Source organism: Rhinolophus hipposideros, assembly GCF_964194185.1.
Source record: "Rhinolophus hipposideros genome assembly, chromosome: 18".
Lineage (NCBI taxonomy): Eukaryota > Metazoa > Chordata > Mammalia > Chiroptera > Rhinolophidae > Rhinolophus > Rhinolophus hipposideros.
The window spans coordinates 39,582,740-39,605,672 of NC_138064.1; the positions used below are offsets into that span (position 1 = coordinate 39,582,740).

Consider the following 22,933-nt stretch of genomic DNA (forward strand, 5'->3'; position numbering starts at 1 on the left):
AGTCAGCAGTTGTTTCCTTCAGTCTGCTTTTTAATGACTAAGCCAAATATTCTCCAGGAGCGAAGGGAAAGAGATTAGACTGTAATTCTAACTTTCTTTGTTTACAGAAAATTTATGTGTGGGGTAATAATTTTAAGCATGTTGATATTGAGATCAGTTTGTCTAATTACTTTTTTGTTTAGGGGTCATACGGTATTCTGAGTTTTAAAATCAAAACAAAAATGAAACCTAAATGTATGTATGTATGTATGTATTTATTTATTTTAATTAAAGTTTGTAAGGGTGATAATTGTTAGTAAAGTTCATGAGCTTCAGGTTAATTTAATTCAAAGAACAATGCAAGGCTTTTTATTTTCCCTACTGCCTACAACAGTTAAGGTTTTATCATGATTTTCTAAAGTTTTCTAATTAACAGGACTTTATTCTACTGCCTGACAGAGTAACATAACACTGCTGTTTAAACAGACAGAGAGCATTTCTCATTCCCACTATAAGTATTGGGTTTTAGAGGAGAAGGCGGGGCAGAGATATCCTAGAGGCTATCTTTCTGTCTCTCCATAAGTGACAACATAAACAAAAGGGGGAAACTCTTGAAAAACATTTCTTAATCAAAATATCCAGATACATTTGTTTATACAACAATGTGATCTTCATTGACCAAAAGAGAATCCTAATAGAACAAATTTAGAATATCCCCAAATAAGTGATTATTTGTTATTTCTTACACTAATGCAAGATAGGACTATCTTCTTGAGCTTTGTGCCGTTTTATGGATATAATTGGTCTGAGAAGGACTCCAGACATTGTAATGGTGGAAAATCATTATCTGCTTAGGTAATAAGATATACTTTTCAAATTAAATTTATTGAGGTGACATTGGTTAGTAAAATTACATAGATTTCAAGTGTACAATTCTATAATATATCATCTATATATTGCATTGTGCTCACCACCCAGTCTGTTCTCCTTCCATCACCATATATTTGACGCTATTTACCCTTTTCTGCCACTCCCTTTCCCCCTTACTCTCTGGTAGCCACTAAACTATTGTCTGTGTCTATGAGTTTGTGTTTGTTTGTCTTGTTCATATGTTGCTTTCAGTTTTATGTCCCACACATGAATGAAGTCATAAGATTCTCCACATTTTATGTCTGAATTATGTAACTTAGCATGATAATCTCAAGATCCATCCATGTTGTTACAAATAGCAGTATTTCATCTTTTCTATGCTGAGTAGTATTCCATTGTATATATTTGTCACATCTTTTTTATCCAGTTATCTATCAAAGAACAATTTGGTTGTTTTCCATGACTTGGCCACCATAAATAATGCTACAGTGAACATAAGGGTACATACTGTGTTTCCCCAAAAATAAGACCTAGCCGGACCATCAGCTCTAATGCATCTTTTGGAGCAAAAATTAATGTAAGACCTGGTATTATTTTAATATAAGACCGGGTTTTATATAATATAATGTAAGACCGGGTCTTTAGAATAGAATAGAATAGAATAGAATAGAATAGAATAGAATAGAATAGAATAGAATAGAACAGAATAGAATACCAGTTCTTATAGAATGTAAGACCTTGTCTTATGTTAATTTTTGCTCCAGAAGACTCATTGTAGCTGATGGTCTGGCTATATCTTATTTTCGGAGAAACACAGTAGATTTTTTTTTTTAAGATTTTTTAAAAAAAAATATGGCTACATACAACATTATATCAGTTTAAGGTATACACCATAGTTATTCAACATTTACATACATAAAGAGATGATCATCATGATAAGTACAGCAACCATGTGACAATGTACCATTCTATCACATTATTATTGACTATATTCCCTATGCTGTATATTAAATTGCCATTACTTATTTGTTTTACATCTAGAAATTCGAACCACTTTTTCCCTCACCTTCCCCCCTTTAAATTTTTTTTTAATTGCAGTTAACATTCAATATTATTTTATATTAATTTCAGGTATACAGCATAGTGGTGAGACATTTATATAATTTAAGTAACGATGTCCCTGACTAGTCTAGTACCCATCTGGCACTATACAACTATTACCATATCATTGACTATATACCCTATGCTTTAATTTACATCCCCATGACATTTTTGTAACTACCAATTTATACTTCTTCATCTCTTCACCTTTTTCACCCTTTCCCCCCACGCCCTGACCATTTATCACCCCGGTAAATCTAGCACCCATCTGAAACTATATATACTTATTGCAATATTATTGACTATATTCCTTATGCTATAACCTACATCCCCTTACCTACTTTGTAACAACCAATTTGTACTACTTAATCCTGTCCCATTTTTCACCCATGCCCCCAACCCCCTCCCATTGGCAACCATTGAAATGCTCTCTTTATCTATGAGTGTGTTTCTGTTTTGTTTATTTATTTTATTCTTTAGATTCCACATATAAGCAAAATCACACTGCATCTGTATTTCTCTGTCTGACACTCCACTCAGCACAGTACTCCCCCGGTCCATCCATACTGCAGCAGATGGCAAGATGCCAGTCCCTTCCCTGGCTGAGCAATATTCCCTTATATATGTGTACCACCTCCTTCCTCTTTATCCATTCTTCCATCAACCGACACCCAGGCTGCCTCCACATCTTGGTCATTGTAAACAATGCTACAATGAACATACGGATGCACGCATCTCCCCAAAACAGCATTTTGGGTTTCTTTGGATAAGTACTCAGAGTGGGATTGATGTGTCATTCTTTGTCTCTTCTTATAACCTTTGTTTAAAAGTCTATTTTGCCTGTTATAAGAGTTGCTACCCCAGCTTTTTTTTTTCTTTTCCTGTTTTTATTTTCATGAAATAAATGTTTCTATCCCTTTACTTTCAGTTTGTGTGTGCCTTTCAATCTGAAGTGAGTCTCTTGTAGGCAGCATATGTAAGGTCTTGTTTTCTTATCGATTCAGCCACCCTATGCTTTTGATTGGAACATTTAATCCATTTACATTTAAAGTAATTGTTGATAGATATTTAGTTAATTGCCATTTTATTATTCATATTTTTAATCTTTTTCTTTTTCTTTTCTTTTTTATTTATTTTATTTTATTTATTTATGTTTTGTCTTAAAGAAGTCCCTCTAACATTTCTTGTAATACTGGTTTGGTAGAGATAAACTATTAGCTTTTTCTTGTCTGGGAAGCTCTTTATCTGTTCTTCGATTTTAAATGAAAGCTTTGCTGGGTAGAGTAGTCTTGATTGTAAATCCTTTCTTTTTTATCCCTTTGAATATTTCCTACCAATTTCTTCTGGACTGCAAAATTTCTGTTGAGAAATCAATGGACGATTTTATGGGGACTGCCTTATAAGATATTACTTGCCTTTCTCTTACTGCTTTTATCATTCTCTCTTTGTATTTAACCTTTGCATTTTAATTATAATGTGTTGTGGTGTAGGCCTGTTTGGGTTCATCTTGTTTGGGACGCTCTGCACCTCCTGTGTTTATATGTCTATTTCCTTCACCAGATTAGGAAAATTTTCAGTAATTATTTCTTCAAATAGGTTTACAATACTTTGCTTTCCCTCTTCTCCTTCCAGTACCCCTATGATGTGAATATTGTTAACGCTTGATGTTGTCCCAGAGGTCTCTTAAACTATTCTCATTTTCTTGGATTCTTTTTTCTTTTTACTGTTTTGATTGATGTTTTCTGCTACCTTGTCTTTCAAATTGCTGATTCAACCCTCTGCTTCACCTAGTATGTTGCTGATTTCTTCTAGAGCATTCTTCATTTCAGTTATTGTATTCTTCACTTTTGAGTGGTTCTTTTCTATGGTTTCTATGTCTTGATTTTTTGCTTGCTATCTCTTTGTTGAAGTTCTCACTAAGTTCCTTGATCATCCTTATAATCAGTATTTTGAATTCTGTCTCTGGTAGGTGGTTTACCTCCATTTTGTTTAGTTCTTTATCTGGAGTTCTCTCCTGTACTTCATTTGGGGTGTATTTATTTGTTACCTCAAACTTGGTTCCGTCTGTGTTTGTTTCTACCGTGTTTCCCCAAAAATAAGACCTAGCCGGACAATCAGCTCTAATGTGTCTTTTGGAACAAAAATTATATATTATATTATATTATATTATATTATATTATATTATATTATATTATATTATATTATATTATATTACATTACATTACATTATATTATATTATAAATTTATTATACCTGGTCTTATATTAATTTTTGCTCCAAAAGATGCATTAAAGCTGATTGCCTGGCTAGGTCTTATTTTGGGGGGAACACAGTATGTATTATGTAGATCTGCTATGTCTCTTATTCTTGCTAGGTGGCATTATGTAGTAGGTGCCCTATGGGGCCAGATGGCACAGTCTCCCTGGTCATGTGTGCTGGGTGCTCCATAAGTGTCCCTTGTGTGGGTTGTGTGTGCTTTGCAATTATATTTGAGCCTTGGTTAGTATTAGTAGTCAATGGGTAGGATTGTTCCTAAGTCTCCATAGCTGCGGGGGTTGACCACGTCCACTGCTTATGGGTTGTTGTACATGGGGTTTAACATAAGGAGGGAGATTCACCCCAGTAGGCTCCGGGGCCTGTTGAGACTGCTCTTTGGGTGTGCCATTTGTAGGTCTAGTTGGGTGGTACTCTTCTGTGGTCTGAAGCCAATCTCCAAGTATGTTGGTTCTGTCACCTTTTGGGAGGGGCTCTGGTGCAGGCCACTGTCTGTAACCAGCTGGGTACTACTTGGTAGGAACAACTAAGCGATCTGTGGTTGGTCACTGCCTATGCTGGACTTGGAGTCGTATCAGAGAGGACACAGTTTGAATGGATGACAGCTGCCACCTGTGCTGGGTCTGGGTAGCTCTGCAAAAAGCCCTTACTTGTACACTTTGAGACCTGCTGCCAGCTGCAAATTTCCTTAAGGTTCAGCTGCTAATAAAACCTTATGCATTATGGAGTTGGCTGTGGTGGAATCTCAGTGAGTCACCAGGATGGAGTAAGCAGCGCTCACCAGACCAATTCAGATTCAGATTTGGCCTGTGGGACGGGGCTTAATACAGGAAAGATGGTGAATGCCCGCTGGCTGCATGGGAGAAGGACCCCACACAGGGAAAATGGCAACTGTCCTTCCAATCCTTATCCTGCAGCCATGCAACTTAGTCTTTCTCTGTATGTCTCTCATGCCCCTGAGTCACTGTCCTTTCACCGGAACTCAGTGTGAGTGTCTGCGAATGAGTCTGTGCAAGCTCTTTAAGAGGTTGTGTAGGTTTCCCTCAGCCTTCCATCCCACCTTTAGGATTGGAATCCCCACTTTTTTTCACAACCAGATGTTGTGGAGGCTCCTCTTCCTAATACCAGTACTCCTGGCTGGCGAACCTGCTGTGAGGCTGGGGTCCCTTGTTCTTTCGTGGGGAAACTCTCTGGCTGAGATATTCCTTCCAATTTTCATCTGCCAGACGGTTTGAGGCCTACCTGTTTCACATCTCAGCCCTTCCTACCAGTCTCAAAATGGCTTCTTTTTTATATCCTTAGTTATAAAACTTCTGTTCAGCTAGACTTCAGATGGTTCTCCATGCTGATTGTTCTACAATTTAATTGTAATTTTGATGTATTCAGTATTTATATACTCTGTCATCTTGGATCCCACTCCTTACATAATTTAACAAATGTTTTCAGATTTTTGGGGTAGATACCCAGAAGAGGGATTACTGGGTTATATGGTAATTATATTCTTTTTTTTTTTTTTTCTGAGGAACTTTTGTGCTGTTTTCCATAATGGCTGTACCATTTTACATTCCCACCAGAAGTGTAGTCTCTCCAACAAATATTATGACTTGTCTTGTTGATAATAGTCATTCTGACCAGTGTGAGGTGATATCTCATTGTGGTTTTGATTTGTATTTCCCTACTAACTTGTTAGGTTGAGCATCTTTTCACATATTTGTTGGCCATTTGTATGTCTTCTTGGGAGATGTGTCTGTTCAGGTCCTCTGCCTAATTTTTAATTGGATTGTTTTATTATTGTTGAGTTATATGAGTTCTTTATGTATTTTGGATATTAACCCCTTATTGTAGGCATTGTTTGCAAATATCTTCTCTCATTTGGTTAGTTGCCTCATTGTTTTGTTGCTGATTTCTTTTGCTGTCCAGAAGCTTTTTAGTTTGATATTGTCTATAAGTTTATTATCTATGCTTTCTTCTCTACAGTTTATTGCTTCAGATCTTATGTTAGGTCTTTGATCCATTTTGAGTTAATTTTGGTATATGGTGACAGCACTCTATTTTCAATCTTTTGCACATGGCTTTCTAATTCTCCCAGCACCATTTATTAAAAAGGCTTTTTTTTTCTCTAATGTATGTTTTTGGCTCCTATGTTGAAAATTATCTGCCCATATGTATGTGGGTTTATCTCTGGGTTTTCAATTCTATTCCATTGGTCTGTGTCTGTTTTTCTGCCAATACCCTGCTGTTTTGATTATTTTTACCTTGTAGTATAGATTGACGTCAGGAAGTGTGATACCTTCTTGTTCTTTTTTTCTTAGAAAAAAATCTTTGGCTATTTGGTACCTTTTGTGATTCCATACTTATGGTTTTAAAATGAAATGCAGATTGTATTTCCCAATCTTTGGATTGAAGATATCATCATCTTGCCATTTAAAAGATTGTTTTATTTTTTTCTTAACTGTCACATGTCAATAAAAAGGTCTGAAGCATTGTTAAAACAATAAATGTAGGAAATATTTATTAAACTATTATTTGCCTAGTATGCTGTTCTTTGGGCCACATGAAAAGAATTACAAAGTAGGAAGACTTTGAGTTGGTTTAACATTCTCTTGATAAACAACTTTTTAGGTCTTGTGGAATACTGAATGCTATTCTATACACTGGGTCTGTAAAGATTGTACAGGAGGGCTGCTGACTTCATGGATGACAAATTTCTGGAGTATAAGAAGAGAGTGGGAGATGGGGCAGGGAAGCTACAAATATTATCCTGAAACAAATGGGAAGTTATGTGTGGTTTAACTCTTTTTTTTTAATGTATAATTGACATGTAGCGTATTAGTTATAGATATACAACATAATGATTCTATATTTGTATGTATTACAAAATGTCACCACAATAAGTGTAGTGAACATCCATCACCATACATAACTACACATTTTTTTCTTATGTTGAGAAGATTTATTCTCTTAGCAACATTTATATATGCAATACTGTATTATTAACTATAGTCACCATGCTGTATTTTATAACTGGAAGTTTGTACTTTTTGATCCCCTTCACCCATTCCCTAATCATAATTAGGAAATTAGATTTTTTTTTTTTTTAATAAACACAACTGACAGTAGCATGAATGGAAGACTGAAGGAGAATGAGGACAGAGAGAAGAGGCCATTGCACAAAAACAGGAAATTTAGGATAGAACAGAAACAAAGGTAGTGTCTGTAGAGGTGGACATAAATATATACAAGAAGGCTTATTTGAAATAAAAGATATTTGTTTGGAAATAGAAGATTTTGAGGAAGAATTCAAGGGAAGATTTTAGATACTGGGAAAGGTTTGCATTTAAAGAAGTCAATAGAAAGAAATAAATTGAAGGTAGGAGAAAGTATATACCACAGAAGAAGTCTCAATGTATTGAATGCAGGCAAATTATTAAGAATTAGGAGAATATTTTTGGTTCTAGGATATTCATGGCAGATTGGTTAGTGGTTAATGACAGGGGGACAATATAACCTGGTTTATATGGGAGATTTCTAGTTTACCTCTGTTCTTTAACTCTCAAAAGTGTCCCAGTTTAAACAAAAATTATAGCTCTGTTTCTGTGGAACTTAATTGCCCAAGTTGAAATACTGACTTTCACTTATTTGTGACTTTGGTCAAAACTTTCTGTTCATCCAAATTCTTTGTCTAAAAATTTGGCATAATAATTATATTCACAGGGTGTAGTCAGTATTAAATTAGATCATGTAGGGAGGTCTGATGGAAACCATTTTAAGAGCAATTAAGCGTTAATATTATCATCACCACCATTATCATTATTTTTGAAGGTGAGAGTGGTAGGGAATGGGACGAAAACCTTGAATGCTCTGATTCTCTGACATACATTTGTCATTTTTAACTGTTGACCATCTTTCCTTCTCTCTCTCTGCAGTTCATAATTCTGTCAGTTCATCCATTCTACAAGTTTCAACAGTTTCTTGTGTTCTGGCACTTCCTAAAACTATATTTCCAGCCTTTTCCTGTAACTAAGTGCTCTTAAAAAAAGTATTTATTTTGGATGTCTTACATTTTCCTCTTAGATTAGAAGAAAGAAACTGTTTGTTTAATATGGGAATAAAGATATCTAAGCCTTTGCCTTGATTGTGCCATTAAAGTGCTTTGAGATTTTTACAAGTTATTTAGTGATCCTTTGATTGAGTTTCTTTAAATATATTCAGACATAAATAGATATAGAGATATATAAAAGACTAATTGTATCTAAAATCCTATGGGTCTAATTTATCTTGTTTTCTCTTTCTAACCTGTCCTTCAATACCAGCTTCCTGATTTTTATCTATCTTAACCTTCTTAACTTCATCCACCCAGTTACATTGAAGTTAGTTATTTTTGATTTCTTCCTCTCCTTCACCCCTTTTATCTAATCGATCTCTAAGGGTCTTTACATCCTCCAGAATATCTATTGACCTTGTTATTTCCGTGACCACCATGTTTCTATAGGTCTCCATTACCTTCTCTCTGGTTTGTCACTGCAATTTTATTATTTGTTAAATCATTTCCCTATCTCTGGTCTCTTCTGCTTCAAATTTATTTTACATAGCATCCATCCTGGTGACTGTATTAAATATTTTTAAAGTATTGTTTTATTTATTGGTATAATCTTAAGAGATTATTATTTCCATTTTACAGTTTGGGATAGAATAGAAGTCAGATAAATAGTACATAGTTAGATAGCTATTAAAAGTCAGATTGAAATTCAGGTATGTCTATCTAGCTTTAGACTTTATTCTTTCCCTTGTGTGATACAGTCCATCAGACTAAATTCTGCTCTTTTGACTACGTATCTCCTGCTCTTACAACCTCACTACAAACAGGGTGCACATCTCCATGTGATGCTGGGCAACAGCAAACTGAGGATGTGGGTTTGTTTGCAGAGACCAGGGAAGATAGAGAAAGTATGGTTAAGAAAGCTATGTGGAAGACATAGGTGGTCTAGCTGGAGTCAGTGTGAGTGCGAACATCAGGTCAGATGTTTGCTGAGGGACAGGCAGGCCATAATTAGAAGAGCACAAAGCTTCAAAAGACCCAGTTAGTTAGGAACTTCTGGATCCATGGACTCTAGGGCAGAGCAAGGGAGAAATTATAGAAACTATATGAGATTTTTATGACAAGGAAATACCTGATATACTAAGGGAAAAGAAAGACTGTATGCCACCAAATTTGATAACCTAGTAGAAATGGATGATTCTTTCTCCTGGGCTGAATTGTGAAGAACTAGAAAATCTAAATTGACCTATCAACAGTAAGAAAATTGAAACAGTCATCCTAAACCTCCCCAAAAGCAAATGTCAAGAACCAGATGACTGGAGTAGTGAATTCTAACAAACATTCAAACATAATTTAATACCTGTCCTCAAATTCTTCCAAAAGTTGAGGAAGAGGCAATACTTCCTAACTCATTATGTGAGGCTAACGTTACCCTGATACCAAAACCTGGTAAGAATAACACAAAAAAAGAAAAGTACAGATGAGTGTCTCTCATGAATACAGACACAGAAATCCTAAATAAAATATTGGCAAATTGAATGCAACAATACACTAAAAAGATTATTCATCACGACTAAGTGGGGTTCATTCCAGGGGCACAAGGATGGTTCAACATCTGCAAATCCATCAATGTGATACATCACATAAACAAAATAAAGGACAAAATCAAATGATTATATCAATAGGTGCAGAAAAAGCATTTGACAAGATACAACATCCATTTATGATTAAAATACATAATAAATAGGTATAAAAGTAAAGTACCTCAACATAATAAAGGCCATATACAACATATCCTCAGCTAATCTCATACTTAATGGTGAAAACCAGAAAGGTTTCCTCTAAAATCAGGAACAAGACAGGGATGCCCCCTCTCACCATTGTTACTTAACATAGTGTTGGAAGTCCTAGCCAGAACAATCTGGAAAGAGAAAGAAGTAAAAGGCACCCCAATTGGGGATAAAGAAGTTAAATTGTCTCTTTTTGCGGATGACATGATTCTTTATGTAGAACACCCCAAAGACTCCACCAGAAGGACTATTAGAAACAATAAACAAATACAGTAAAGTTGCAGGACACAAAATCCATTGTATTCCTATATACCAACAATGAAATTTCAGAAAAAGAAGTGAAAGAAACCATTCCTTTTGCAATGTAAAGAATAAAATACCTATGAATACACTTAACTAAGGATGGGAAGGACCTATACCCTGAAAAGTGTAAGACATTTAAAAAGAAAAAAAAATGAAGAAATCACAAAGGAATTGAAAGATATTCTGTGTTCATGGATTGGAAGAATCAACGTAGTTAAAATGACCATATTACCCAAAGTAATATACAGATTTAATGCTATCCATCAAAATCCCAGTGACATTTTTTCAAGAAATAAAACAAAAAAAATCATCAGATTTGTATAGACTTACAAAAGACTCCGAAGCCAAAGCAATCCTAAGGAAAAAGAACAAGGCTGCTAGAGGTATCACACTCCCTGACTTCAATCTATACTACAAGGTAACAATAATCAAAATAGCATGGTCTTGGCAGAAAGACACAGACCAATGAAATAGAATTGAAAACCCAGAAATAAACCCACATGTATATGGGCAGATAATTTTTGACAAAGGAGCCAAAAACATACACTGGAAAAAAGAAATCCTCTTCAGTAAATGGTGCTGGGAAAATTGGAAAACCACGTGCAAAAGAATGAAACTGGACTGCTATCTGTCACCATGTACCCAAATTAATTCAAAATAGATCAAAGACCTAAGCATAAGATCTAAAGCAAGAAATTGCATAGAAGAAAGCATAGATAGTAAACTTATGAAACTTGGGTTCAGAGAGGATTTTATGAATTTGACCTCAGAGGCAAGGGAAGTAAAAGCAAAAATAAACAAATAGGACTATATCAAACAAAAAAGCTTCTGCATAGCAAAAGAAACAAAACAAAGTGGCAACCATCTGAATGTGGAAGGTATTTGCAAACAACACCTCTGATAAGGAGCTAATATCCAAAATATATAAGGAACTCATAGAACTTAACAGCAAAAAAACAAACAATCCAGTTAAAACGTGAGCAGAGAACCTGAACAGACACTTCTCCCAAGAAAACATACAAACGGCAAACAGATATATGAAAAGATGCTCAACTTCACTAACTGTTAGAGAAATGCAGATCATGACCACAATAAGATACCAGTTCACACCTATTAGAATGGCCATCATCAACAAATCAAGTAATAACAAGTGTTGGAGAGGCCGTGGAGAAAAAGCAACCCTTGTACTCTGCTGGTAGGAATGTAAATTGGTATAGACACCATGGAAAACAGTATGGAGATTCCACAAAAAATTAAAAATAGAATTATCATACAACCCAGCAAATCCTCTTCTGGGTATCTACCTCAATTCTGAAAACCTTTATCCATAAAGATATATGTTCATTGCAGCATTTATTCACTGTGGCCAAGACATGAAAACAACCAAGTTCTCCATTGATAGATGATTGTCTAAAGAAGATGTGGTACATATACACAATGGAGTATTACTCGGCCATAAGAAAAGATACGATACTGCTATTTGCGCCAACATGGATGGATAGATCTGGAGATTATCATTCTAAGTGAAATATGTCAGACAGAGAAAGTTGAGAACCATATGGCTTCACTCATATGGGGTATATAAAACTGAAAGCAAATGAACAAAACAAACATGAAATCTTAAACACAGATAACAGTGTAGTTGTTACCAGACATAAGGGTGGGTAAGGGTGGTGGTAGAAGAGGAGGGAAGCAGGGTCAAATATATGGTGAAGGAAAGAGAACTGACTCTGGGTGGTGAACACACGATGCAATATTTGGATGATATAGTACAGAAATGTACACTTGAAACCTATATAATTTTACTAACCAGTGTCACTCCAAGAAACTTAATTTTTAAAAAGAATTAACTTGCTTAGGGAGCATTTCTGTCCTCCATTCTGAAAAGTGGACATTTTTCAAATATAGTCAGCTTAGGGTTCAAATACAGAGGTCAGTTTGGTCATCAGGCTAGTGTCAGGAATATAGGAAGATAAAATACAAATGATTGTTAGAGGAATTGAGGTGATTATTCAGAACGAAAGTTATCTTAATCATCTTATTCAACCTCATATTCCACATATTGAGACGCAGTATGAAGAAGAGATATGCCTAGGTCTCCTAACCACCAGGCCTACCCTTCCATTACAATACCAAAAAGAGTAGCATGTCATGTCTTCTGGAAGCCGGAATCCCATTTTGGTGGCAGTTATGGGGATAAAGTTTCAGTTTCTTCTTTAACACTGGACCTGACACAGTACAGTTATTGACACAGCCTACTTGCTCTATAGTTGCACTATCCAATATGGTAGACACAGCCATATATAACTACTTACGTTTAAATTAATTAAATTTAAATACATTTAAAATACTTTTTTTTTTTTAGTCATACTAGTCATATATAAAGTGCTTAACATCCACATGGGCTGGGTCTACCATATTCGATAGCACAGATATAATTCATAGAAATTCACAGAAACTTCTATTGAACAGCACTGGTCTAACGTGTACTTGTTTATTAACGATGTCCAATAGCTCAGAATAACATAATGCAATGTATGTATAAATTGTTTTTATTATTCACTTAGCACATAGATGTAAATCTCACTCCTATGTTTCATAAAATTGTTGCCGGATGGAAAGAACTGAAAGATATTTGATATTTCAAGTAATGGGGTCGATATCTAATTTGTTTCTCATATATTATTACCTCATTGTATTATTTATTTTTAGTTAGACAATTTGAGAATTTTTTTCTGTTCAATTTTGCTTTCCATACTTTCATTTTCAATTTAAGGTCCTGCTTTTACATTTGTGTGATCAACTAAACTTTTGTAAAAGTAAATTTATAGTATGTGTATATTAAGTGAAATAGAAAAATTAAATTGAATTATAATTGAGTATTTAACTATTATGATGCAGGTTTTAAATAATTAACCTTTTTAAAAATATGGTACTATATGAATCTCTTATAAGTCCATTTTTATATCTGAACCACTTTGGGAATTTAAAATCCTAGATGCTTGGGTGTATACCATATTTTGTTCTTTGCTCTGCCGAGAATTAACCAGAGTGAAATCAGGTAACATATTAGTCCAAAGATCCTTGTCAGAATCTCTCTAGGACTTTTTCTAATCCAGTTCCGAGAGACTGAAGAAGTATGAATCACGATTCCTCCTTTGAGAAACTAATCCACGTATTAAATACCTCATCTGGATGATGAAAGATTGCAAAAGTGAAATACTATGGGCAGTTCTAGATGAAGACAGATGATTCCACACTTTTCTTTATCAGTTTAATCTTAGGAGTGTATAAATAAGAATATAAGAATAAATTCCAGTGGTTACTCAAACACCTTGGCATTTTTGAGAGTTTAGAATAAAAGTAAATTATGGAAAATGAAAACAAATGATGATGCCTCAGATACATATTTTTTTGTTTTCTTTCCCTGAATAAATAAGAACTTTTGTTTTGACTTTTTTTTTTTCATTTTTAACACATAGAGGCAGTTTTCATTTGAAGTTTCTCTTGCAGTGCTCTGTTGTCTATAAATTCTCCTTCCACATGAAAAGGTAACATTTTTCAAAGTAGTAGGAAAAAAATATTACAAGAAGTAAAGCAAAGAAAGGAGTGCACTATGTATTAAGTCATAATATAGGTGAGCTCATCTGGGTGAAAAGAGGTTCATAGGAAGAAATGAAAGTGTTGCGTGGTGCAGGCCCCGTGGATTTATGCTGTTTCGCTTGGCACTGACTCTTGGTGTCATGCTACAAGTTCATTTGTGAAAATACACAAGCACAACAAACTCCATCCCTGTTAGGACATGTGTTTCAAACGCCAAAGGGGAAAAATGTGCTATAATAAAGCCCAGGTGTCTATTGGTATAATTTTAAATGATTTAATTCAACTACGATGCATGTCGTACACTGATTAAATGATACCTATTTTTACTCAAAATTGGCAGCAAATCAGGAAAGAGTTTCTGTCATAACATACTAACATCAACGTTCTAAGACAGGACCTCAATTGAAACTGCAAGAAATAAACTCTCTATTTTTGAAACATATATATATATATATTTAATTCATACATGTGCTTATTTTTTAAATCACAGGATAGAGTACTATTTGATACTAACTTTTTTCATAATTAGATTTCTTCCTGTAGTAACCATTTGGCTTAAACACTTCCACCATTTGATTTTCTCCAAACAATAATTTTATCCAAAAAATAAGTACTCCAAAATAATTTTCTTTAGTACTGGAAAAAGAATTAACATTTAAAAGAGATTCCAGTAAAACTAACAGTCACTGAATAAACACAAGAAAATCTCATCTATATTATACATTAGTTGAAAGTTAAAATAAATATAACTTGGAAAAGTATCTGCTCTGTTTTTCTCCATGGATGTCATAATAAAATTCCCAAAATGTGGATTGGTGTCAGACTACCTTTTGACCATATTAAATGACAATACTGTGTTTCCCCGAATATAAGACCTAGCTGGACCATCAGCTCTAATGCGTCTTTTTGAGCAAAAATTAATATAAAACCTGGTCTTATAGTAAAATGATAAAAGTAAAATTATATTGTAATATAGTAAAATTAATATAAGATCTGGTCTTATTTTATTATATTTTACTTATATATTTTACTTATATATTTTACTAATATAAGACTGAATCTTATATTAATTTTTGCTCCAAAAGACGCATTAGAGCTGATGGTCTGGCTAGATCTTATTTTCAGGGAAACAGGGTATGTGGTGCACCTGGATAATGTTTTGCATAGCCAGAGTGGTTTGTCTGTGTATTTCTACTGTGCATAATATGAATTATCATATTTATTTGTTCTATTAGACCGTGTACATTCTGCTCTGTTGTAGAATTGTATTTCTCTTGATGAATTCTGTAAACAAGTGGAAACCAAACAGTTGACTCATTTAACTACTTCTTTCATCTGAGTGTCTGAGGAAAGCTTTACGAGTAACTCTCCTCACACTGAAATTCCTTTTACCTTATCCTGTTTCAAATCACCGACATATCATTTTCTCTCTTGAGAAAAAAGATTGTGCAAATTTTGTACCACTATGTCATTTTTAAAATTATAAATTCAACTCAATCATTAAGCAGTTCTGATAAAATATTGACGTTACAAGGGTCATCATGTTGTATGCATAACTTCTCCTTAAATTATATTTAAATGCTATGAAAATTCTACTTACTTTAATCCCCATTTTAAGCTTACATATTTGTTAAGTAAAATAAACCTATAATATCCCTATACTTTCTGTGTAATTTCAGTTATATCCCTTTTCTATCATGCTCTAATTACTTAAAATTTTGTATTTTATCAGTTCTAACTCTGCATAACCATCCATGTATTTGCATTATTCACCTTGGGTTATATGAGTCCTATCTATATCCTTTTTCCCACATATGAAATGGTAGTCTTATTTCAGTGACTCTTAATCTTAGATGCTTATAAGAATCACTTACAAGGTTTTATTTATTTTTATATTTCTATGCTTTAAATATACACATGCCAATGCAACTGGAAATTTCCATGCAGGTCAGTAATATTTAGTTGAGACATCTCTAATTTCAAAAATGTTCTATAGATTATTTCCATGCCTGGTCTATATTTATGGGAGTCCACAGTTGGTTGTCTTTTCCCCTACACATTGTTGAAATCCCATTTTAAATCATTGGAAACAGAAAGACTGGGCCTTCTTCTTGGCCAAATCTCGGACATATGTTAATATTTCCTTAATCTAAATTGAAATTGATTTGAAGTGAAGAGTCAGTTCTTACTTGTTTTTATATTCTTTGATCCTACCAGTTTTTCTTCTACGTGCCTTGAATATAGTAATAATTAAATATATTGTTTGTTTTCATGAGTTTGCTAAAATCTTAATGCCACATCTATAGGAAAATTTATTTCCACAGAATTTTCTCTCTAAGAAAACAATATATTGAAATAAAAAAAAATAAAAGAGTTTATTTTTGACTATGAAACAATTTTTGCTTTGCTCAGGAGTTCAAAACCAATTGTTTGTGATTTATCAACAATTTAAAAGAGGGGCTGGAGGGGAAAAATAACCATAAAACCCTGAGTGAAATTGTTAATGGAACTTCCTCATTTAAGATTAATTAGAATAGAAAATTTAAAACACCCTACATGGTTTTCTTAAAGTTAACTTTTATGTAATCTAGGATCACATCCAAGTAAAATTATCGGGAGTATAAGAATCCACCGGCTTTCTAGAGCTCAAGGAAAAAACAGGGAAATAATGAAGACCAAAGGGGAGAAAGTTCGTGCACATATTTCCCTTTCTCTTTTCATCTTAAGTCTTCTTATTTAAGGAGAAATTGAGTGGGAGACCAGGGCTGGCCCAGAGAGGGTGGGATGATAAAGAATGAACTACCCATCACTCGGAATCAAACATTAATTTCTGTCTGTTTAAAGAGACTGTAGAGCCTTGTTTACTGGACTATTGACCAAAGACTCTGCATTTGTAGGGAATGGTTTTCAGTACTCCTGGGGTACACAGGCATCATCAGGTCTCTAGGCAGAACTCTAGAAAAGGCACTGTTGATCTTTCTTTTTTCTCCTCTCACTCCCACTTTGTGGTGGTGGGGGGTGAGAAGAGGGATTGGATTGCCTTTTGTTTTGCCTTGTTTCCTGCTTCTACTTCTTAAACAGTGCTCTATGCTTCCTTCTCATGTTTTCTATTTAGCGGAAGTCCTTCCTTCATTTCTTAATAATCACTCTCTTTTTCTGTAGTTTTTGCTTTAATCAAAAAAGATTATTTCTGAAACTAGTATAACCCAAATTACAGATCTGTTACCTGGTTAATTCACAGATATATACAACCAGGATATAGTGACCCAATACTTTTTAAACAAGGAATTAGTAATTCAGATTGACTTATCATTGATGCAGTACAAAGGGTTAAGTGTATTGCCAATATTTTTTCATTTAACGTGTATTATGGACATCTTTCCATGGCAGTATATTTAGAACTATTTCATTTTTAACAACTACCTATCATTCTAACGATTGTATGGATATGGTCATTTTTTTTATCATTTTCTTGTTTGTGGTCATAATAATAATAATGATTATTATCCCAATTATCATCTTAATAATAAACAACATTTACTGAACTCTTATTCGTGTCAGATACTAAGTGCTTTACAAATATTAATTCATGATGTCTGTTATCCTAGTAGATAGATGATATCATTGGTTTCATGTTAGTTTTGAGAAAATTGAGGCATGGGAAAAAAAATAATAATTTGCCTAAGGTTACCTTTTCAGCAGGTGGCAGACACATGATATAAACCTGGAGAGAATGTCTCCAGAGCCTACACGGATGTTGACCCACACACTATTGTTTTGTTTTGTTTCTTTAATTTTTCTCCTTTGGCAATTACACAGAACGCAGCAAATGACTTAATAATATATCAGAATTTGGGATATGTTTATAGCTTTTCTTAAGCTTTTCCATAATAGACATCGTGGTTTAAAAGCAGTGACTCTATCATATAAAAGGAGAATATAAAATGTCCAGGTTTGAAAGGGCTTTCAAAGTAATATAATCAAGTTGCAACAATTATGAATAGCAGTCAGTCATATTCTCATCTGCTCTCTGGAGTTTCTAGAGAACTTGTTCAGGAGCTCTTCATGCTTATCCATGATTCTACATGTGTCATGTTTATTTTGTGTGTATGTCACATTTCTCACATTCCACCCATGTTTTTTTCTTTTTCTGCTAATTGTTTTACATACAAAAAATGCCAGTACTAGTGTGGTTAAATTATTTCAGTATTTTAATTTAAAGCTTCTTTTCTTTCAAACAGGAGCAAAATTTATTGGAACTTTCCCCATACCAGACACCTATAATCCAGATGATGATAAAATATATTTCTTCTTTCGTGAATCATCTCAAGAAGGCAGTACTTCCGATAAGACGATCCTTTCTCGAGTTGGAAGAGTTTGTAAGGCAAGATGTATTTATTTTACTTAAGTATATATGTATGTGTACGAATGATTAACCGTGTAATGTGGTAGGATATATTCATACTATCTCACATGTATATGTTTTGAGATCCAAAAGGAAAAAGGAAAAAAAAGAGATTCAGTATATTACAGTTTGTTTTTCCAGAGCCTGAGCTGTTGCCCAGGTATGAGTTAGATCTCTTAGGCAGCTCGCTCCTTTTACTGATGGGCTATCCCTTTGCTATTTATTGAGATTCCAGTAAAATCTCTGCATTGTGTTATTCAATTAGGTTAAAATGATCTTATACATTAATAATCTTATTTTGAAATAGAAAGGAACTTAATGTAATCCCTAGAGTAATTTGAATACTTAACAGAATCTATCTTGTATTTTTATTGAAACACACATCTAAAATTATGTATCTTTATGTGGATCAAATAAGCTGAAAATATGGTTGCAGTATTACTATAATAAATACCCGTAGAGCATTGATATAGATTAGGTTCTGAGAGAAAATGGGACAAAGAGGAAAAAAAAAACCAAATAAACCAAAAAGTAAACATTTATTTTGAAGGATATTGCAATTCGTTTTTTAATATAGCCATTTTATGTAAATTATGGGAAATCATGAACTCTATAAGATACTTCCATTTTGTGCCATCAAAGCTTTCATTTGAGTGAATACAAGCTTGATATTAATAGAATAATAATGCTTCCGGGATTATGCTTTTGACCTCAGTATATTTTTTTTAGTGGGATTTATCTTTACTGAAATAACTTCTTAACTAGACAGAGATCTTCAGCATAAATTCAGTTATTAAGAGGAAGAGCTGTTAAGTTAATAAATACTCTCAGTGGGAAGCTTTCTTTATTCTTGTACAAACATTTCATTTTCTTCTATTTGAGCCTATCACTGTTTTTTGTCTCAATTTGTGCCTTCAGGCTTTTGCATACTTCCAGGGACAGAAATACAAACCATCATTGAACTTAAAAGTGCTAATGAAAACATGACTTTTGAATAAGGCTAACTTGTGAGCGCAGATCTTTCTTTACTTAGCGCCCTAGCTGGTGATATCTCCCGCTGATCCTTTCACCCCCAGGGAACAGTTTCTCTAAAAAGCACACTTCTTTCAGAGTCCAGGAATTCACCGTCATTTCTCTTGAATCCTCTTGCCTAGAGATGAATGGCTGTGGCTTGGAGTAGTCGTAGTGTGTCAGTGTACTGAAGGATGCCTTCTAACAACAGAATCCTGACCCTGCCAGGCTCTGCTGTGGATTGACATCCTTTGTATAAATGAGCTACATTAACTATGTCCTGAGAGATTTACAATCAATTAAATGCATTTCAAGAGTCACTTTCTAATGAACCTATGTAGCAAATGTGTGTTTTGTGAACCAATGCAGTACTGTCTTCTCGATAGTTTCATTCCGGTTATAGAAATTCATTTATAACAAAGTACTGTATTTACCTTACTATCAATTCACTGAAAATTAATCTTAGAGGTAGAGAAATATATTAAAGAAAAATTTAGTTGCCCTCATTTATAAATTTATGTGTTAAATATAGTGTAAACTTGAAGTTATCAGCCATGGGATATTTTATTTAAATTATGAACAAATTCCTATAGAATTGAAAAGACAGGGGATTCTAGTAGTTGAGTCTTCCCACCACAAAACCTCTGGGGCCACACAGGAAGATTTTGTCATTCTATTGTTTCTGGATAAAAAGCTAACAAATTGTGAGATCAAATAAGGACATGTGATGGATGAATTTTCTTTTCAAAAAGGTACAATAGAGGTTCTTCTCACTTTAGTGTATCTCTTTACTCAGTCACTGTTTTAAGTGAGGACCAGCTTTAGAATTTCCCACTACACGTATGACATTGATGAAAACTTTCCGTTCTAAATGCTTTCTTTGTAATTTCTTAATTGCAGCACGCCCTGCCCATTTTTTAACTTTATTTAATAATTTAGAATTAAAGTGTGTAAAAGTGAGCACTTCTAAGTGGAGATATGACTGGAAATTAAAATTATTTTTTAAAATGTCGTGTCCTGCCAAAAAACAAAACAAAATTAATAATAATTAAAAAAAGACTACTCAGCATTATCATTGTTACTGTTACACATTCTTTTTAAATAAAAAAAAAAAACATTGGGGACATTATTTGGAACATGTTATTCCTCTCTGTTGTTTCATTTTTGTTTTTTTTACCCTCATTGTATTATTATAACATTGTTTTTCTATTTTCAACAAATAATAACAGAAATGTATCTTTGCTGTGAAACAAAATTGAGTTCAATAGGTATAAGTAAAGATCTAAGAAGAAAGAGATCATGTCAGAGATTAGAGTTAACTGTGTACACTTGACTGAGTTTACAAAGCTTTTCAGAAAATAACATAGGAGTTCTTTATATTATTTTTTCTACTGGAATATTCTCACGGACCCTGTTTATTTGGAAATATTCAAGTGTTGCTGTTCTTGCTGTTAATTGTTTATTTGTTTTCATTTTTAACTGATAACTTCAGCTCAAAGAAAAACTATTGACGATTTTAGAGCTCCCTACCTTTTCAGCTCCTAAACTAAAGTAAAAGTTGTTTTATTGACTTGTCAAACACATTACTATTAGACTAAGTAGTATACAGTGATTGGTGGGGAAGAGGTTTTAAACATAAGTAAAAATTACACAAAAATGACTAAAGAACTGTTTACAGAATAATGAGAATCTTTTTTTAAATTTTGTAACCCATTCATTCATTATTTCATTATTCAGCAACAACAATAAAATGTAAGTTCTGTGCAAAATGCAGTACACTAGACACTGGAAAATAAGTAAGCCGTTGTCCCTTTTCTTTAAAACCTCATAGTATATTGAGGGTAATAGAGATACAAAAAGATAACCCCAATATAATCTATAGAGGCAGAAGGAGCTGAGAACTCTCAGCACATTCAGTGAAGCTCAAAAATTGAGTCCTATGGGGGAGGAGGATAGGCATTTAGGGCAGCATTGTCACAGAGTATATTTTGTTTCCAGAACACTGAAATCTTAAGTGGACCTCAGGGTGGTAAGTTGGAGGATAAGAAATCTTTCCATGTTCAGATGTTTTAAACTCTATTTTGTAGCCAGTGAGAAATTATAAATGTGTTTAGGCAGAGACATGACTTGATAAATAGATATACTTAGCAATAATTTGAGGAATTCATCTGTGTTGAGAACTATTTGTGCCTGGGAGACCTGGGAGGTGGTTCCCTAAAGAGAGTAGGAATGAAGATATATGGGTAAGTTCAAGAGGTATTTTTAAGATAGAATCTATGTGTGGATTCCTAACAGGTCCTTAATTTATTACCAGTCTTTCATGAATTGCTTAGTGGGGACTCGTGCTGTCCAATAGAACTTTCTGGGGTGGTGGGAATATTCTCTGCCTGCACTCTCCTACACAGTAGCCATGTGGCTGTTAGTGTTGACATACGACTAGTATGTTATGACTGAGGAATTTTCTAATTAATTTTAATTAATTTTACCTAATTATTTTTAATTTAAATAGCCTCATGTGGCTAGTGGGTACAATATAGAGACTACCAAAGCATTCATTCACTTAACACATTTAATGGTAACTGATCCTGTGTATGACACTATATGTAGCACTGTGCTAAGCAGTCGTTTTATCAAAGGTAAAAACAAATGACATTCTTGTCCTCACTGAACTTACACCTTGTAGATGATATATGCATTAAAGAAGAAAACACACATTAATATATGTGATTAGAAAGTTTGATACATGCTATAATAGAAAAAATCACAGGGTACAATGAGGAAACATCAGAGAGCACTCACTTGGTTTTGGATGGTATCTCTGAGAAAGTGGCTTTTGAACCAGAGGTTAAAAATGATTAGGAAATTGTAGCACAAAGGTGGCAGGGACGCGGAAGAGGATTCCAGGCAGCAGAAAAGCACAGGTGAATCTCCGGTATGGGGCAAAGCATTTAAGGAATTAAAAGAGATTCACTGTGACTGGAGTAGAATGAGTAAATGGAAAAATAGCAGGGTACTGATGGTTTTCTCTTTAAAAATGTACATAAAATTTCATCAGTCTTTAGAAACCTTACCTTTCTTGTTTATAATTAGGACTTACTGATATTGCAGATATTGATTCCACCATATACATGCGAGGCTGCAACAAATTTCTGTCCTGTTAGGTTCTCGATGCATTTTAATTCGCCCTTATACCTATGTCAGAGACTTTATAATTGCCCTTAGACAGGGACTCCTATATTCTTAGTAATTGTAGTTTCCAGAAGATAAGGAAGAGATCAAGAAAATGTGCAAAGAGATACACTTTGATATTTGAGACAAGAGACAAACAATTTATGGACATAGATTTTTGTATTTGCTTATGTTTATCTTGATGTGGCTCTGGGATATGCTGCTCTAATGTCTAGTTGAAAAAGATGAACCAGAGTCTCAGTAGTGTCTGAACTCATGAATTTGGAAATTACCTGTATATTCGGGGTTCTTGAAGTCAAGGAACTGTCTGAAATTACCCAGGAAAATTTGTAGTGCCAGATCCAAGAGAAAGGAGAGAATCCTGAAACA

General features: G+C 34.0%; 1 protein-coding gene across 1 annotated transcript in view; it reads left to right on the top strand.

Moving 5' to 3' along the window:
* The window catches only part of SEMA3D (semaphorin 3D), a 203,475-nt gene that overhangs the window by 121,756 nt on the left and 58,786 nt on the right, over positions 1 to 22,933 (top strand). Inside the window, exon 8 of the mRNA XM_081079723.1 lies at positions 18,201 to 18,343. Coding sequence (XP_080935849.1) covers positions 18,201 to 18,343 — 143 coding nt within the window. The remainder of the gene's footprint in view (positions 1 to 18,200; positions 18,344 to 22,933) is intronic.